At 34.6% G+C, this 14,408-nt stretch overlaps 1 protein-coding gene across 1 annotated transcript in view; it reads right to left on the reverse strand.

Moving 5' to 3' along the window:
- Positions 1 to 5,784: 5,784 nt before the first annotated feature.
- The window catches only part of LOC143236103 (putative chitinase 10), a 40,594-nt gene continuing 31,970 nt past the window's right edge, over positions 5,785 to 14,408 (reverse strand). Inside the window, exons 13-17 of the mRNA XM_076474372.1 lie at positions 13,261 to 13,364; positions 10,325 to 10,448; positions 8,898 to 9,083; positions 8,147 to 8,275; positions 5,785 to 6,421 (exon numbers count right to left, since the gene is read on the reverse strand). Coding sequence (XP_076330487.1) covers positions 5,993 to 6,421; positions 8,147 to 8,275; positions 8,898 to 9,083; positions 10,325 to 10,448; positions 13,261 to 13,364 — 972 coding nt within the window. The 3' untranslated portion in view covers positions 5,785 to 5,992. The remainder of the gene's footprint in view (positions 6,422 to 8,146; positions 8,276 to 8,897; positions 9,084 to 10,324; positions 10,449 to 13,260; positions 13,365 to 14,408) is intronic.

Consider the following 14,408-nt stretch of genomic DNA (forward strand, 5'->3'; position numbering starts at 1 on the left):
GTTCATTTTTTGTTTTTGTAAGTCATGTGTTTGCATATAAATTTCTCAACAAGTGGGTTTCTCGACATCACTGATGCTCATAAAAGTTTCAACTTTTATATATTGTTGTTAAACCTCGGTCATCATGATTTCTCTATAAAATTTTTAATTACACGTTTTTATAGCTTTAGCACAACACATAAAACGATATCATATTCACGTTAAAAATATAAATTATGAGCAAATTATAACGTGATATTTTTCGGTTTGTGATTGGATCCACATATATTTTCCCATGAAGTGAGATGAAGACTTCAGTTCTTCGAAAAAAGAAAAACTATTTTGGTTACTTTTGGAACATATTGTCGTTACCAATACACTTACTATGTCTTTTAAAAATCAGTTAGATAGTAAAGGAACACATGCATGTATATCAGTGAACGACAATCAAAACAATTGAACAATATTTATATATATTGTATGTAATTCAGTAAAATTATGTCTCATAAGTCTGTAACTCAGCCAGGTAACCGTATTTGTGCTAAATTCAGTGATCTATATCTCTATCTATACATGGATATCGTATATTATCTCATCTTTCCTGTGGATTGAATCTAATTCATTTTAGAATTTCATGTTTACGTTCTTATGTATTTATATATATTGAATCGGTAAGAAATTGTTAAATAAGGGAAAAAGAAAAGAAAAATAAATAAAACGTGAAAAGATAGCTATGAGTACTGAGAGAACATTAACAGTTACAATATATATATATATATCTGTTACGGAGTTCAACTAAAGGCGTGTAGAATATTCACGAATATACATTTTCACCTAAATATTACGTTCTGAAAAGAAGGCTTTGATATTGTTCCAAACCTACAGTTTGGGCTGTGTTTTTCACTGTGTGATTATAAACGTAATATTACAATTGAAAATATAAGGTCTGGTCCTTTGTTTGTTCTTAAAGCAAAGTCATATTGGACTATTTGCTGTGTCCACTGCAGGAAAACAAATCCCTCATTCTAACGTTGTAATTTTGTGAACTTACCGGGAACGAGAAGATAAGAAAACGTGATTAACACTTAAATTTTTGTAATTGTTCCTGAATGAATTTCATTTTCTTCATATTAGACAAAAATGATCGTGTTTGACCTTTTAAATTAATTATAATTTGCTTGAATTAAAATAAATTGTATCAGTAGAGAGATGGGAAACTAAAAACAATAATTTTAGCAGTTTTAATAAATTAGTTAAACATATCACTTAGCCTGAGATGTACATATACACTGCTGGCCAAAATCTTAAGGCCAACGAATATAAAAAAAAAATATGCATTTTATGTTGTTAGACTCAACCACTTATTTGAGTAGAGCTTCGAAAGATGAAAATGAGAAAAGGGAAAATAAAAATAAAAAACTTTTTAGCATTTAATAGGGAAAATGTGAACACTATGAAATTAGCCTAAATACTAGTTGGTCAAAATTTTAAGACCCATACCATAAAGAAGTCCTAAACAGGATAGGAAATGCCCAACAAGAGGTCTCAGTAGTGAGTTGCACGGCCGTCATTGCGAATAACTTCAAAAATTCGCTTTGGCATGGTCGATATAAGCGTTTGCAGAAGACTGGCTGGAATGTTATTCCAAGTGGTGAGATGGCTTCACGATGGTCATGCACTGTTTGGAATTGACGTCCATTTCTATAGATTTCCCTTGCCATCCACCCTCAAACATTTTCAATAGGGTTCAGTTCGGGCGAACACGCTGGATGGTTCAAAAGAATCACGTTATTTGCCATGAAAAAGTCCTTTGTTCTGCAGGCATTGTGGATTGCAATGTTGTCCTACTGAAAGATCCAGTCATTTCTACACAAGCAAGGGCCTTTAGTCAATAAGGATGCTCTCTCCAACGTGCCAATGTAGCCAGCCGCTGTTTGACGCTTCTGTATAACCTGAAGCTCCATTGTTCCATGAAAGGAGAAAGCACTCCAGATCATGATGGAACATCCACCACTGTGTCATGTAGAAAATGTCTCCAGTGGGATATCCTTATCGTGCCAGTAATGTTGGAAGCCATCTGGACCGTCCAGGTTAAATATTTTCTCATCAGAGAACAAAACCTTCTTGTACTTTTCTGCGTTCCATGTTTGGTGCTTCTCAGCAAAGTTTGATCGAGCTGTTTCGTGGTGTGAAAGGAGGAGTGGTCTTTGAAGACGTTTGCGGTTTTTAACGCTTTTCTCTCGTAGATGCCGTCTTATTGTTCTTGAGCTGCATTCTGCGTCCGTAAGGGCCTTAATCTGATTTGATGGTCGGCTGGTGTCTTGCCGGACAACCCATCGAATCCTCCTACTCAACGCCGGCGAAATTTTCTTGGGTCGACCACTTGAATTTCTCCTTCCGTATTCCTCAGGGTCTTTTAAGAAATTTGCAACAGCAGTTTCACTACGCCCAATCTCACCAGCGATGGTACGTTGAGAAAGATCTTGCTTTTGCAGTTCGACAATTCTGCCACGTTCAAACTCTGTCAACTTTTTAGCCTTTGCCATGTTTTTACCCAATGCAACACAGGAGATGTCAGTGGGTGATGTTGACAACGCTAATGCTTGAACACAAAGACTAAATTTCGTTACGTGTTCACCGATTAACGCTTCGTTTCAGTATGGTCTTAAACTTTTGACTAACTAGTATTTAGACTAATTTCATAGCGTTCACATTTTCCTATTAAATGCTAAAAAAGAAATTATTTTTATTTTCCCTTATCTAATTTTCATCTTTCGAAGCTCTACTCAAATAAGTGGTTGAGTCTAACAACGCAAAATGCATATTTTTTCTTTATGTTCAATGGCCTTAAGATTTTGGCCAGCAGTGTATATCAGAATAGTTAAGTAAGATGTTTTTTGGGTACTTAAAGACTGTATGGTGAGAATAAATAATAGGATGTATCATCGCTTTATGAATAACTAGTACTCGAGCTACTGTTCAAGTTAATTAACCCTAAAATACGTTTTTTGCTTTTCTGTGACGTTCTACAGACAAACAACTTTAGTGGTATATTGTTATCTCTGTGTAAAACTACTCAGTAAAATATTGCTACTCTGTCCACTGCACAGCATCAAACCCTGGATTGTAGCATTATGAGGCTGAGAACTTACTGTCTTCCCACTGGGAAGCTCTTAAGCAATTCTCTCTGCATAATACCTTGTTGAAAAGTATGCCACTAAACGTTTAATAACACTGTTTGATCGAAAAGTTTTAATTTTGTTAGAGTAGGTGAGGCCCGGCATGGCCAAGCGTGTTAAGGCGTGCGATTTGTAATATGAGGGTCGCGGGTTCGCATTCCGGTCGCGCCAAACATGCTCGCCCTTTCAGCCGTGGGAGCGTTATAATATGACGATCAATCCCACTATTCGTTGGTAAAAGAGTAGCCCAAGAGTTGGCGGTGGGTGGTGATGACTAGCTGCCTTCCCTCTAGTCTTACACTGCTAAATTAGGGACGGCTAGCACAGATAGCCATGGAGTAGCTTTGTGCGAAATTCAAAAACAACAAACAAGAGTAGATGAATACGCTTTTGTAGGTGCAGATGTAATAATTTATATCCATGTAAAGCTTTGAAACTTGTTATGCTAGTGTACTAATTTTACTGAAAGATAAAATAGTTTCATTAATATGCTGTAAAGCTACAAAACTTTTTAAAGCTTCTTGTCTTAGTTTATTAATATACTGCCATATAAAATCGTTTTATTAAATATCCAGTAAATTTGTGAAACTTCTTATGTTATTTTGTTAATTTTGTAATAGGTAAAATATTTGCAATGGTTATTGTTTCTTGATTTTCACGCAAAACTATACAAGGGTTGTCTGTCCTAGCCACCGCTAGCTTTTGGAATATTCCTATTGAATATTGGAATTTGATTAGAATGTTTTTTGTTTTGCTTTAGCGAGCAAAGAACCTTGGATCCACGGGTCGGTCTAGTTTCAATAAAACTTTCTTTATACGTTAAAATAAGTTGGTCTACACTCAGTGATCACTTTATTAGGTACACCTATCTAGCACTGGATAGAACCTCCTTTTGCCTCCAAAACAGTCTGAATTCTTCGCGGCATGAATTAAACAAGGTGGAAACATTCCTTAGGAATTTGGGTCCTTGGTGACTCAATAGCATCATGCAGTTCCTGTAGATTTGTCGACCACACATTAATGCTGCAAACCATACGTTCCACCTCATCCCGAAGGTGCTTTAGTTGACTGAGTTCTGGGAACTATGAATGTCATTGGAGTACACTGAAGTCACTGTCATGTTCGTGGAGCAAACTCGAGATGATGCGTGCTTTGTGACATGGCGTACTATCCTGCCGGAAGTAACCACTACAAAATGGGTAGATTGTGGTCATAAAAGGACGCACACGGTGAGCAACAATGCTCATGTACGCTGTGGCATCCAAATGATGCTTAAATGGTATTAAGGGGTCTAATGTGTGTCAAGAAAACATTCCCCACACCAATACACTACCATCAACACTCTGTATCATTGACATAAGGCAGGAAGGATCCATGGATTCCTGCTGTTTAAGCCAAATTTTAACCCTGACATTTGCATGTCACAGCTGAAATCGAGACTTTTCAGAGACGCCTTTATATCATACCGCTGTTGTAAAGAATTGTTATTTAAGTTTCGTGGCCTTCTTGTTAACTTGGCCCGGCATGGCCTAGCGCGTAAGGCGTGCGACTCGTAATCCGAGGGTCGCGGGTTCGCGCCCGCGTCGCGCTAAACATGCTCACCCTCCCAGCCGTGGGGGTGTATAATGTGACGGTCAATCCCACTATTCGTTGGTAAAGAGTAGCCCAAGAGTTGGCGGTGGGTGGTGATGACTAGCTGCTTTCCCTCTAGTCTTACACTGCTAAATTAGGGACGGCTAGCACAGATAGCCCTCGAGTAGCTTTGTGCGAAATTTCCAAACAAACAAAACAAAATCTTGTTAACTTGAACGAGCTTGGCCATTCTCCTTTGACCTCTCTTATTGATAAGGTGTTTCGCTCATAGAACTGCCGCTCTCTGGATGTTTTCGTTTTTTTCACTGTTCTATGTAAACTCCAGAGACTGTAGTGCGTGAAAAACTCATGAGGTCAGCAGTTTTCTTTTTTTGAGATGCTGTAACAACCATGTCTGGCACCAACAATCATTCCACGGTAAAAACCGCTTAGATGACGCATCTTCCCCATTCTAATGTTTAGTCGAACAATAACTGCTTCTCTTGCTTTATATATTGAGTTGCAGCCACATGATTCGATGTTTGGTTATTTTCGTTAAAGAGCAAGTGTATCTCATAATGTGGTCATTAAATGTACATTATTTTTATTTTAGACTCAAATTATTTAAAAAGAACTGAGGCCGCGCTTTACAGTTAGTTTCGCATGCTTCAGATATTCAGTACAAACATTCTGAGAAAGCAAGTTTTATGCATAATTAACTCAGAATTTAATTTTTAGTTTTTGTTTTTCTCATCCTTTTGTGCAGAATACACAGTCTTTATATATTATACCGTACTAAATAACAAGCTATTGTTAATTAACCCACTCTTAGGTTGTTTATATTTAATTTATCCTTCTTTTAGTTTGTTCTTTTGAGGTTCTTATATGTTAACAGATGGAAAACGAGCTGTATGATTATAGAAAGTGGTATTACGTTGCGCCTCTCAGTGGTGGGTACAACACAGATAGCCCGCTATGAAACTTTGTACTTAACAACAAACAAGGTGTTATGTTGTTTAATATATGTAACAAGTCCGATCCCAGTCGAAATATGTACAATTTTAAATGTCAGCTTTTATTTCAACGTCTCCAAATCCAACTACTAATCAAAATAATACAATTTCACATTTCTTCATTTTCGCTATATTCCATTTGTCTCATAAAAAAAAAATATACAGAGCTCTAGATTTGATTTTATTGATCTCGACTTTAATTACAGTAAGAGCTAATAAGTTTGTATCTACTTGAAATGATTATCCTTTCTAACAATCAGTAACAAGGTGTGGATGGGAACAAGCATTGATCTTCGTGTCAAAGACGGTTTTGAAAGGACACTCGAATTTGTATATTTTGAAGGAGGACCCGCTTCTTACACACTGATAAAACCTTCTACAGTCTTTAGGATAGCGAAACATTCCTTCCTTTTCACACACTAGGGTGTTACCGTCATCAATCGTGGATTCCGGTTGTGGTGACTGAGTTGACCCTCCGGGGCTTGGTCCACTAGAGCTGGCCGTAGAACTGGCTTCTGGGCGACTTGTAGTGGTTACTCGCTCAATGTGTCCGTTCAGACCCTCTTGCAGAATGGTCAAAAGTGGATATCGTTGTCCGTGACATTTTCCTTTAAAATCATCAGTTTCCAATGACCAAACCATTCCTCCTCCTAAGCCCATCTTTTTAATGTATTCTGTCTGTAATATATAACAGATAAAGTATATGTATATTTCAATGCTTAAGTTCTAGTAAATTTAATAGGTGAATCTCTAAATATTTTGTGATTTAAAACTGTTAGCTCATTACAATTTACATTTAAATGGCCTGTAAAATCTTATGATGTGACACTATGTCCGAACTTGATAAACCCGTTTCAGAGCTCACAGAGAGATGTAGGAACAAAACTTAAATTAGAAGTTTATCATTTGAATACGATTCTCTGTTGAAATTTAGCGTAAGGTTACTACAGAGCTACCTGCGCTAGCTTTACCTCATTTTTGAGTGGTGGTGTAGACTACAGTGCTTCTCAATCCTGGGGTTTTGTTATTTTATGTTGTATTCATTCTAGTTGTAGTCTGATGTGTACTTAAGTCATAACAAATATTTTTACATTTGAATTTAGTGCTATTTGCCCTTTTTTCTAACTGGGGTGAGTAAGCTGTTGTGAAAGACCTTTATAGGGTAGAATGATGGTGTCTACTCTTTACCAACGATTACTGGGATTGACTGTATATTATAACAAACTCATGGCTGAAAGAGTAAGCATGCTTTGTGATGAGAATCGAACTCAGTTCCCGCAGGTCGCGAGATGAGTGTCTTAACCACAAGAGCAAGTATAAAAATACCTCTTAAGAAACAATGTTAACAGTTTGAAAGTGTTATGATTAGATATGACAATTAAAAGTAAATATTAAACGCTTACATAAGATTGTGTCAACAATTCGAAACAATTTAATAGAGCATATTGCATAAAATATATAAAAGCCAATGTCTGTTTTTTTTAAAATTCGGTGTTTCAAAAATGGATTTTATATTACGTTGCTCAGCAATAAAAGTACGAAACTATTAGAAAAGCACACAGTAGTTAAGACTGCAAGACGAGTAAAAATAACGAATAAAAAAAGTTAAAACAAATATATAACAAAACTTTATTATTATTATTACTTGCAACGTCTTGGGCAGAAGAAGTCTTTCATCAAGCAGTGTAAACAGTGTTACGTGGAAAAATAGTCTCAGTAAAAATTGTTGAAGGGCTAGAGGATACAGATATTCTAAATTGCATATGCATTGCGTGGAGCACCTTACAAAAATTTGTTAGAAGGAACGTCATTGAAGCGTTTATATAAACAGTTTCTTAAAACAATAAACAGGCATTAAAGTGAGAGAAATTGAATTTTAGAATTAAAACGACACAGAAAATAAACATAATTACGAAAACGTTGTAGGTAGTAATAAAATAATTTTGTCATTGATGTATGCTTTAATAGTTTTTACTTAATTATTATGGGATGCTTCCCTAGTGGCACAGCGGAATGTCTGCGGACTCGCTGCTAAAATCCGGGTTTCGATACCTGTGGTGGGCAGAGCACAGATAGCCCTTTGTGTAGCTTTGTGCTTAATTTCAAACAAACAATCTTATGGGATATTATACATTTTTTATTATTATGGGTTGTTATCGAGTAGTTTTAATTATTATGGGATGTTACAGAGTGATTTTAACTATCATGGGATGTTACTTTTTTCCTTTGGTGAGAAACTTTATTTACATCTATATTTTCAAGTTAGGATTAATTACAAAAAAGGCACAATTATCACATCGTAATAAAGTTAATTAGCATGTCGACGTCAGGTTTTAATTCCACAATCCGCAGACCACAAGGCTATACAAGGTCCCATTTATACACTAAATTTATTTTTAATACCTTTAACCGAAAGCTTTCAGCATCATCGTAACCACACCATTGTCTGTCTTTATACATGTATGGAACTTTATGATGAGGATCTCGAACGATGGTCCATTCGCCATGTCCAGCTTTCAGATTGGAACAAAGCTAAAAATAAATGTATTAGTACTATAATTAGAGGTTTTAGAAGGATGTAACGAGTTACTAATAAAAATAACTAAAACACTTACTAAAGGAGGCTCACATGAACCTCTTTTCCCTTTTAAATGCTCCCAGCTAGTAAATCTACGGATTTACAATGCTAAAATCAGGGGTTCGGTTCCCCTCGGTAGACTCAGCAGATAGCCCGATGAGGCTTTGCTATAAGAAGACACACACAAACACACACCCTTTTAAATAGGAGGTCCATGTAGACCAATCTCCCTTCTAAATAGATTTTTGTAAACTATTTACATCCAAATTTGGTGGTGGGTCCCTGACTTCGTTAATCATAGATTTTCTAATAAGTTCTTACTTAAAATTAAAACAAATATGAAAATTACTGATAGAGTCCTATGTGTATTTAACGTTATTTTTTTTTCTTTTATCAGTTCCATACACTCACAGTTGTAACAGATAAAAATATAAAACCAAAGATAGCTCATCCCGGTTGTAAGCAGTTATAAAGGCAAGTTCATAGTCTGGAGGTAAATTTTTATTTTTATTTTTGCCTCTTAGAACAAAAATTGAATGATTTGTTTTATACTATAGCTGATACATATATACTCACTTCATTGTATCCCATCATTCCCGGTTCTCTCGTGAAAGGTCCCTGTTGGCCCGGTCCATTTACTGGAGCATCTAACCCATTTCTACTGGTGTCACTCAAAGTAAAACAACGTCCATACAAAGGAAGTCCCATCGTTATCTTTTTTGGATCAGCTCCATTTTTAATCCAAAAATTTATAGCGAAATCCTAACGTTTTATAATTATCGTTGTTAATGAAAAAATAATATTTTATGAAATTATTTATGTCAGATATAAAACATATACTGTTTTAGAAAGTTTCTAAGGAAAATTTGTAAAATATTACGTTCTAGAGAAAAACAAAGCAAAACTAAAATGATAATTTTAACAGACTCCTCACGAGCCAATAGGGGACATTTTTTTTTTGCAGGAAAAAAACCCTACCCAATCCGCTTTTTCTCAGTTTGAACTGAAATCTTTTGAATTTGTTTTGGCTGAAAACAAGGAATTTCCTGCAATATTTTAGCAATGAGCTGCGTAAAGTTATTTGAAGTGATAAGGTCACTGAAATCAGTCAGCGCATCACGAGCTTAACGGCGAAGCACAAGAAACATGGAAATCTCCAAATGGCACGCGGAAATATTCAGAAACCATTTAGAACTATTTTAATAGATAATGTGCAGCAAAAGTAGTACAATATTATGCTTGTAGCTGCATTCAAAGTGTTCCTGTCTACTTATCCTACTGCTGACAATCGTGATGTTTCGACCTTCCCTACCGAAGCGCAGGTTAAATTGTTTGTATCTTGATTGAAAGTAAACATAAAAAGGTGATAGCAGGGGCTTAAAAGGTTGGTAATTGCTTAACTAGTAATGCTGGAAATGTGGCTTTATCGATATATTACGAATTTACTCCTAGGATAGACTTTAGTACTAACTAGTATGGAGATTTGAAGATGGCGTATATCATTTAAATTTTATCAATTAAAAACAGAAATTTGTTTTGTAAATATACGTCACAAACCATCCTATTTTTTACACCATCAATTCAACAACCTCATTACTTTAGGTTTCATTTCAAGTGATATGTGGGTTTAAGTCAAAATAAAATATGTCATTAATGGAAGTGCTGTTATAGTTTTATAATAAACATTTAAGCGCAATTATCAAATTATAAAAAAATGTTTCTGGACGATAATATTATCAAAATTAAATTTACAACACTGATATAAAATAGACGAAAAAACACTGGCAAGACCATCCGGTTTAAAATGTAAAATTATTATTATTTTTTAATGTAATAATGTTTCCTTTATTCGTGTCTACAACGATAAAGTCTTAACACGTGGTTACAATGATGGAGTTTTGCCATAACGTAGCTGCAATAATAAAGTTCAGTTATATCGTGGCTTCGATAGACAAAGTTCTATTACATTGTGACTACAATAATGTGTAAGTTTGATACTCTACCACGTTGAATGTCTGGTCTTCTGGGGATTCATTTGGCCTTGGATATAAAGGAGAATTGTGGCCTGTTTTATTGTCCCAACCTCCATGGAAATCATATGTCATGATGTTAACGATGTCCAGATATCTAGGATTGACATAGAAATCAATAGCTAGTATAAATCAAGAAGACTAAATAGGGGAAAAAACAGTTCAATCGTCAGTTTATGAATTGTTACAAATTTATTTATTATACTGTACTGTGCAACAATGTAAGGACGGAATAAAAAATATGCTTCAGGCTACTTTCAGAGGACAGTGGAAGGTAAATAAATTACACAAGAACATCAGAGTTTTATTAATCTTAATGTTTAGTACAAAACAAAGTCAATGGAAGTGATTGAGTTCAGCAAACAGTTAATATTTTGTGTGTCCCCTTTTGTCTCAATAACTGCAGACAGTCTTTCAGGCATTTTTGCAACGTATTTAAACAAAGTATTTTTTGAGATTTTACTCCAAATGTCTTCAATACACTCCCATAAAGTGTTTTGGAAGTAACTTTAATTTGTCAAATTTTGATCTTTCAAATCCCAGATCCGCTCAACTGGGATAAAAATTGGAGCTTTATGAGGTCATTGAATCATTTGAATGACTCTACCAGCTTCTTTCTTAGGTAAGTAATTTCTGCATAGATAGGATGTGTTTTTGGGGTCATTATCTTCTTTACCAATAATACGTAAACCATTAGACATACAGTGTAAACGTCTTCTGTCGCTGCAGCATGAAAACACCCCGAGATCCTCACACTGCCTCCCCAGTACTTCATTGTAGCTGCTCTGCATTGATATAAGTATCTTCATTGTTTCTTCCGTGGAATGTACAACCTGCGTTTTGAACCAAATATTTCAAACTTGGACTCATGCATCCATAACACACTTATCCAAACATCAACAGTCCAGTTTCGTAGGTTTTAGCAAATGTCAGACTCTTGACAATATTTGAAGACCAAAACAAGGATTTTTAAACTGCTACACGACCAAATATTTCGTTCTTGTTAAGTCTTCTTGATACTGTAGATCTGGACACTTTTCTATCATGTGGTACATGATCGTTAATCTCATGCTTGAGATCAGTGGCAGTCTTCCTTCTGTTTCGAAGGTTGCATACTTAACATCAGTATCATTCAGTTTGGTATTTTTGTCTGTTTTTTTCCTCTTTTCAAAGTTACCTGTCTCAGTCTCATGATCTAGTCTGTACTTGACAGTGTTTGGGAAGTATTTCATGTCCGACCAACATCAAGTAAGTTTTTATGCGAATACTTTGCTCCACTGACAATTCTCTACGCAGTTTGGGCCGAGGCATGAGAACAAAGTAGTGTTAGACACTGTTTTTATCCTGTTTATTTGTGTAGTGCTATTAAAGTGATTTATTTTATCATATATCGATACCATATGCTTGTTCCTTGATAGCTTTTTATCAGTATTGTTAAGACACTGTATGGGATGTCATGAGTTATTTCAGACCCTAAATTTGATCAGTATGTTTATTTAAGCAGAACTCTTACGACATGCCCTTGATACAAGTATATGGGAATTCTAAAGAATGTATATATAAGTATTCTTACCCTGGCTTATTCAGTTGTCAACAGGGATCAGTAAAGCATTACCATAGCGTTTTAACTTACATTTTGTAATGGCATGGAAGAATTAGTCCCATATATATATATATATAACGGAAAGAATGACAAAATATTCTCTTGTTCTAATATGTTTGCACATGTTTATTTATGTTCGAAATATCCTCGAGATTTTGAGTAGTTATATACTGACAAGCGTTTCACTTTTTTTTTTTTCCAGACAGATCAGTTTTAAGTTACTGAGGGAACATGATAAATTATAGTTCAATAATTACTAGAAATGCCGAGATTTAATGCATTCACGAAGTTAACATTTTTGAAGTTTTACACCAAGTGGTATAAGCAGATACTAAATGGTTTCGTTGCCAACACTTGTTAAAATCTGTTTTTGGAATAATAATTGTTCACCCTTGGGAACTGTTTGCTTGTTTAATTTCTCGCAAAGCTTTTCCACATCTATCTGTACTAGTTGCCCCAATTTTTTAAGTGATAGCCAGCTAGTAAACACTACTCACTCAATCTTGAGCTACTCTTTACCAACGAATAAAGGGACTGACCATCACATTGTAACTCCCCCACGATTGAGAAGGTGATCGTCTTTTGCGATGGTTATAAATCCTTCCATCTCCTGTTGCCAGTTTATCACTGTAACAATTAATACATACAGAAGTGGTTTACTTTCGTGTACTGCTTTAAACAGAGTTTATGTTTTAGCCTAAGGAACAAGGCCTGTCGGAAAGGTTCATAATAAATTAATGCAAGCGACCTGATGGTTTACTATAGTCATCTTTCTTTGCAGTTTCATCTCATACTTTTAATTTGAAAAATAAGGAAATGAAGATATATGTTTCCTACAATAAATATGGTTTCTTGGCTATTTTTAATTTTTCGTGTAAATGCTCGAAACTTTTCCAACTAAAGCAGACAAAATAAGAACATGTTGTTATATTGCGCAGTGTAAACGAAAAAAAAACAACAACCCAGAAGATATTCAATTTTAGACACACATGACCCTAAAATGTAACAAAAGTACTTTTAAAGTTACTCGTTTCGCAGGCATTAAGAGACATTAAGATACTCGATACCTTTTATTAGGCACAATAAAACTTACTGTACCACAAACGACACGTTTTATATACAATTATGCAATTTTTTTATTATTTAAACCACTTTCATATTTAGCAGATCATCAAATCTTAATGAACATAGTTGGTTGTGAGAAACATTAATCTTGGGTAAAATATTTGTGCTTTTCGAAGTTTGTACAAAAGGTGGAAGCAAATAAGTGTTAATGCTTATCGTAAAGAGAATTATATTAACTTACTGTGAAACTTTAGGGATGTCGTAGGCTGTTTCAATAGTTTTAACTCCAGCAGAGACGGCGGCAGTCAGTAGAAGACCATGTGGAGAGAAAGCTTGCTTCATCTCCTATGAGAGAAACTTATATTCAGAAAATTTCTCGGTAAATATAAATAGAAACTGCATTGTTCCCCATCCACACAAAAAAATAAAGATGAAATTAAACTAAGAGAATATTACATTAAAATTAGATGAACTTTAATTAATTAATTATTTTTCAGATTATTCCTTGGTTAGTCATGGTGCTTTCAAAATGTGGACCTTTCCTCGTTGGTAGTAGACTTACAGTAACTAAATAAAGATACGTGTGAGAAAAGGTGGAGAGACGTCATGGTAGATTACCATGACAACCTAAAAGTTAACTCTTATTGTTTCATTCTTGATTTAGCTCATTCCTTTCGTTTGTATTTCAGATACATTAAACTACAATAAAGTCAACTGATAGAGTAAGAGGTTTAAATTCGATATATATATATATATATTTAATGTGTGACAATTATAATATATATATATTTAATGTGTGACAATTATAATACATATATATTTAATGTGTGACAATTATAATATATATATATTTAATGTGTGACAATTATAATACATATATATTTAATGTGTGACAATTATAATACATATATATTTAATGTGTGACAATTATAATATATATATATATTTAATGAGTGACAATTATAATATATATATATTTAATGTGTGTCAAATATAATATTGAATAAGTTATTGTTACATAATTTACCAATTTAACAAAACACATGCTTGCTACATATCGAATAATTTTAGCGAAGAAGACTGAATGTCTGTGATCAAATACAATATTTTAAAAATAAAACACACGCAAATATGAAACGAATCTTTATGCCTATGGAAACTATATCTATACATATTGTTAACTGTGTTTCTTAATATCGCTCTAATTGTCAATATCAGGCTATCTTTACCTGGCGGTAATATTAACCGTCTCTGCCAACGCAACTACGAATACAAAAGCAATTTGTTTTATTTAGATGTACATTTTCAACTCGGCGAAATTAATATGTTCTCTCTCTCTCTCATAGTTATTTGGTTATTAGTGTTTATATATCCAGGAGGGTCAGGTTC

This window comes from Tachypleus tridentatus, chromosome 13 (assembly GCF_004210375.1).
Source record: "Tachypleus tridentatus isolate NWPU-2018 chromosome 13, ASM421037v1, whole genome shotgun sequence".
In the NCBI taxonomy this organism is placed as follows: Eukaryota; Metazoa; Arthropoda; class Merostomata; order Xiphosura; family Limulidae; genus Tachypleus; species Tachypleus tridentatus.